General features: G+C 43.8%; 1 protein-coding gene and 1 pseudogene across 1 annotated transcript in view; one reads left to right on the top strand and one right to left on the bottom strand.

Moving 5' to 3' along the window:
• LOC112064362 (actin-binding LIM protein 1-like) overlaps nucleotides 1–801 on the bottom strand; it is an 11,022-nt gene extending 10,221 nt beyond the window's left edge. Inside the window, 1 exon segment of the mRNA XM_055079883.1 lies at nucleotides 134–801. Coding sequence (XP_054935858.1) covers nucleotides 134–272 — 139 coding nt within the window. The 5' untranslated portion in view covers nucleotides 273–801.
• Nucleotides 1–1,435, top strand: part of LOC102975165 (40S ribosomal protein SA-like) — a 12,877-nt pseudogene extending 11,442 nt beyond the window's left edge.
• Nucleotides 1,436–3,560: the final 2,125 nt, after the last annotated feature.

The raw sequence follows: 3,560 nt of genomic DNA on the forward strand, positions 1-3,560 counted from the left end.
TCATAGGTAATAAGATCTGGACGTTCAATGTCATAAATTTCCTTGGCCTTGGGAATGGCTGCTAAATCCTTGTAATCCAGGATTTCATTGTCCACTTTTGCATAGATAGTATGACCTGGGGACCCAGGGATACTGGAGCCTGGTCTAGAATAAATGCTTTCGGAAGAAGTCCTGGTAGGCCGCAGTGTTTCCTCGGTCTTGGTGGATTGCTTACAGCCGGGATGCCAAACGGTAGAACCTTGAAGATACATTTCCCCTCCTTCTGTGAACATCTGGTTGCATCTGCTGCATCGTGCACAGCTAGGGTGGTAATGTTTGTCACCTGCCTTAATCCAGGGCTCCTTTTCTTCTGCTTCGGTTCCTGGTTTTGCTGAGCAGGGAACTCTGGGCTTCAAACTCACAACACTGCAAAGAGGCTTGTAAACTCCAGACCTCAGCCCGACAGACCGGGGCTCCCTGCCCGCCTGGGGGACGCAAGTGGGCTCCTCTCTGAAGCAAGGCTAACGAAATGTGCCCCTAACCAGTTTTAATCAGCTCAGATGGAACTAGACACAGCTGACTCCAAGTTCTAAGTTAGGCTACCTGCTGCTTGGAGGACATGCCGTTAAAATAGCCTTGATTAGTGAAGGCAGATGAAATGTATTGAACTCATGATTACCTATGGTTTCATATCTGCAAAAAGTGATGGCGTCTGCATCGTAAATCTGAAGAGAACCTGGGAGAAGCTTCTCCTGGCAGCTTTTGCTGTTGTTGCCATTGAAAACCCGGCTGATGTCAGTGTCACGTGACATACTCCAGGAATACCGGCCAGTGAGCTGTGCTGAAGTTTGCTGCTGCCACTGGAGCCACTCCTCTTCCTGGCTGTTTCACTCCTGGGACCTTCACTGGCCAGATGCGAGTGGCTTTCTGACTTCTAGTGGTTACTGATCCCAGGGTTGACCACCAGCCTCTCACAGAGGCATCTTATGTTAACCTGCCTACCACTGCTCTGTATAACAGACACTCCTCTGTGCTGTGTGGACATGGCCGCAGCACGCACCAGCAGGAGAACTCCCTCAGCTGGTCTGATGTAGTGGATGCTGCTTCAGGAAGTTCTGCACATGTATGGCACCATCACCTGTGACCACCCCTGGGGGGTCAGGCCTGATCACTACTTCTGCAGAGATCCTGAGGAGAGTGAAAAGGAAGAGCAGGCTGCTGCTGAAAAGGCCGGGACCCAGGGAGAATTTCAGGGTGAACGGACTGCTCCAGCTCCTGAGTTGACTGCTACTCAACCTGAGGTCACAGACTGGTCTGAAGGAGCACAGGTGCCCCCGTGTCTGTCCAGCAGTTCCCTGCTGAGGACTCGAGCGCTCAGCTGGCCACCAAAGACTGGTCTGCAGCTCCCACCACTCAGACCACTGAATGGGAAGGAGCAACCACTGAGGGGTCTTAAGCTGTTCTACAGACCAGCTGAAGACTCTTTCTTAAATAGAAAATGGAAATAAGGGTGATGGAAAATAAACAGGTAAATAACAGAAAAGCAAAAAAAAAGGCCCAGGAAAGGAAACATTAATCATAATTACTACTTGGCTTATTATTGAATAATATTTACAGTCATAATAATATCAATACTATTATTTTAACCAAAATTTGTGATGTATTTACTATGAGAGAACAGAGGAAGAGAGAGAATAGAGGAAGTGGGGAAGAGATAAGTCAGCTAAATGCTGATCTCCTTATTAATAGAAGTCAATAGTTGACATCTAAAACTGATATATAAAAAAATCAAAGTAAACATATTCTTTAGAAATACAGAAGCAATGAGGTACCACATCACACCAATCAGAATGGCCATCATTAAAAATCTATAAATAACAAATGCTGTAGAGGGTGTAGAAAAGGGGACCCTCCTACATTGTTGATGGGAATGTAAGTTGGTACAGCCACTATGGAAAACAGTATGGAGGTTCCTCAGAAAACTAAAAATGGAATTACCATATGATCCAGCAATCCCACTCCTGGGCATATACCCAGACAAAACTATAATTCAAAAAGATACATGCACCCCTATGTTCATTGCAGCACTATTTACAATAGCCAGGTCATGGAAGCAACCTAAATGCCCATCGACAGATGAATGGATAAAGAAGTTGTGGTACATATATATATATAATGGAATATTACTCAGCCATAAAAAAGAACAAAATAATGCCATTTGCAGCAACATGGTTGGACCTAGAGATTATCATACTAAATGAAGTAAGGCAGAAAGAGGACAAATACCATATGTTACCACTTATAAGTGGAATCTAAAATATGCCACCAATGAACCTGTCTACAAAACAGAAACAGAATCATGGACATAGAGAACAGACTGGTGGTTGCCAAGTGGGAGGGGATTGGAGGAGGAATGGAGTGGGAGGTTGGGGTGAGCAGATGTCAGCTTTTATATGTAGAATGGATAAATGACAAGGTCCAACTGTATAGCACAGAGAACCATATTCAATATCCTACGATAAACCATAATGGAAAAGAATATAAAAATAGAATGTATTTGTATGTATATCTGAATCACTTTGCTGTACAGTAGTAATTAACACAACACAGTAAATCAACTATACTGCAATAAAAAATTTCCAAAATCAGAAATATAGAAGCAAACGTCAGATGAAATAGCTAAAAGAATGGAAGGTACATAGGGTCACCTTGGTGGAAACTAAATGAAGGCTCCCCTTCTCCAACACATAAACCTGTAAGAAAGTTATTTTAATATCTTGATTTTGTAAAAGCAAAACCAAAAACACTATCGGACTTCCCTTGTGGTCCAGTGGTTAAGACTCCATGGGGGCTGGGGGTTCGATCCCTGGTTGGGGAAGTTCTGCATGCCACGCAGTGCGGCCAAAAAGGAAAAACAAACAAAACAAACAAACAGACAAAAAATCACTGCTATTTGCAAGAAAATAATGTCTGTGCTGTAAATACACCTGCAAGGGTTATGCAGTGCACTCTCTCCACAGCAACAAGCCTGCTTCCAGGGAGCACAATGGGGTCTGCAGTGGGGAAAGGTGGGGCAGAGTATTTCCAGTTTTCTTCTACAGTTTGCTTTTTTTAAACTATGTCTATCTATTACTCTGATGGCAAAGAAAGAAAAAGTGAAGGGAGGGGCTGGCTTCAGGTATGGCTAAATAGAGAGGATTCAAGTAATGTCATCAGGATCTGGATTCTCTCAGCGACGCAAGCACTCCTGTTAGGATCAAAAGATTGCTTCAGCCTTTACTTTCTCTCTGTGTTCCTAGTCTTGAGAAGGAGTGAGCTTTCTGGGGGTGAAAAGCTGTGGGTCAATAAATGGAGCCTGGACCAGTTAAGTGGCAGGGAAGTCACTGAAAGAACAAGACAACAACAGCAGGAAAGAACATTAACAGAGTCAAATAGGAAGAGAAGATTCAAAAAAAGGAAAACGTTGAAAATATAGCAGAAAAGTCGAGGAAAAGGAAGATGGAGAAAAGACCACGACATTGACGAGGACATTGCTGACTTTGAGAGGATAGTTCCGTGGTGCAGTGGCAGCCCAGTCATTT

The sequence above is a fragment of the Physeter macrocephalus genome, chromosome 18 (genome assembly GCF_002837175.3).
Source record: "Physeter macrocephalus isolate SW-GA chromosome 18, ASM283717v5, whole genome shotgun sequence".
Taxonomy (NCBI): domain Eukaryota; kingdom Metazoa; phylum Chordata; class Mammalia; order Artiodactyla; family Physeteridae; genus Physeter; species Physeter macrocephalus.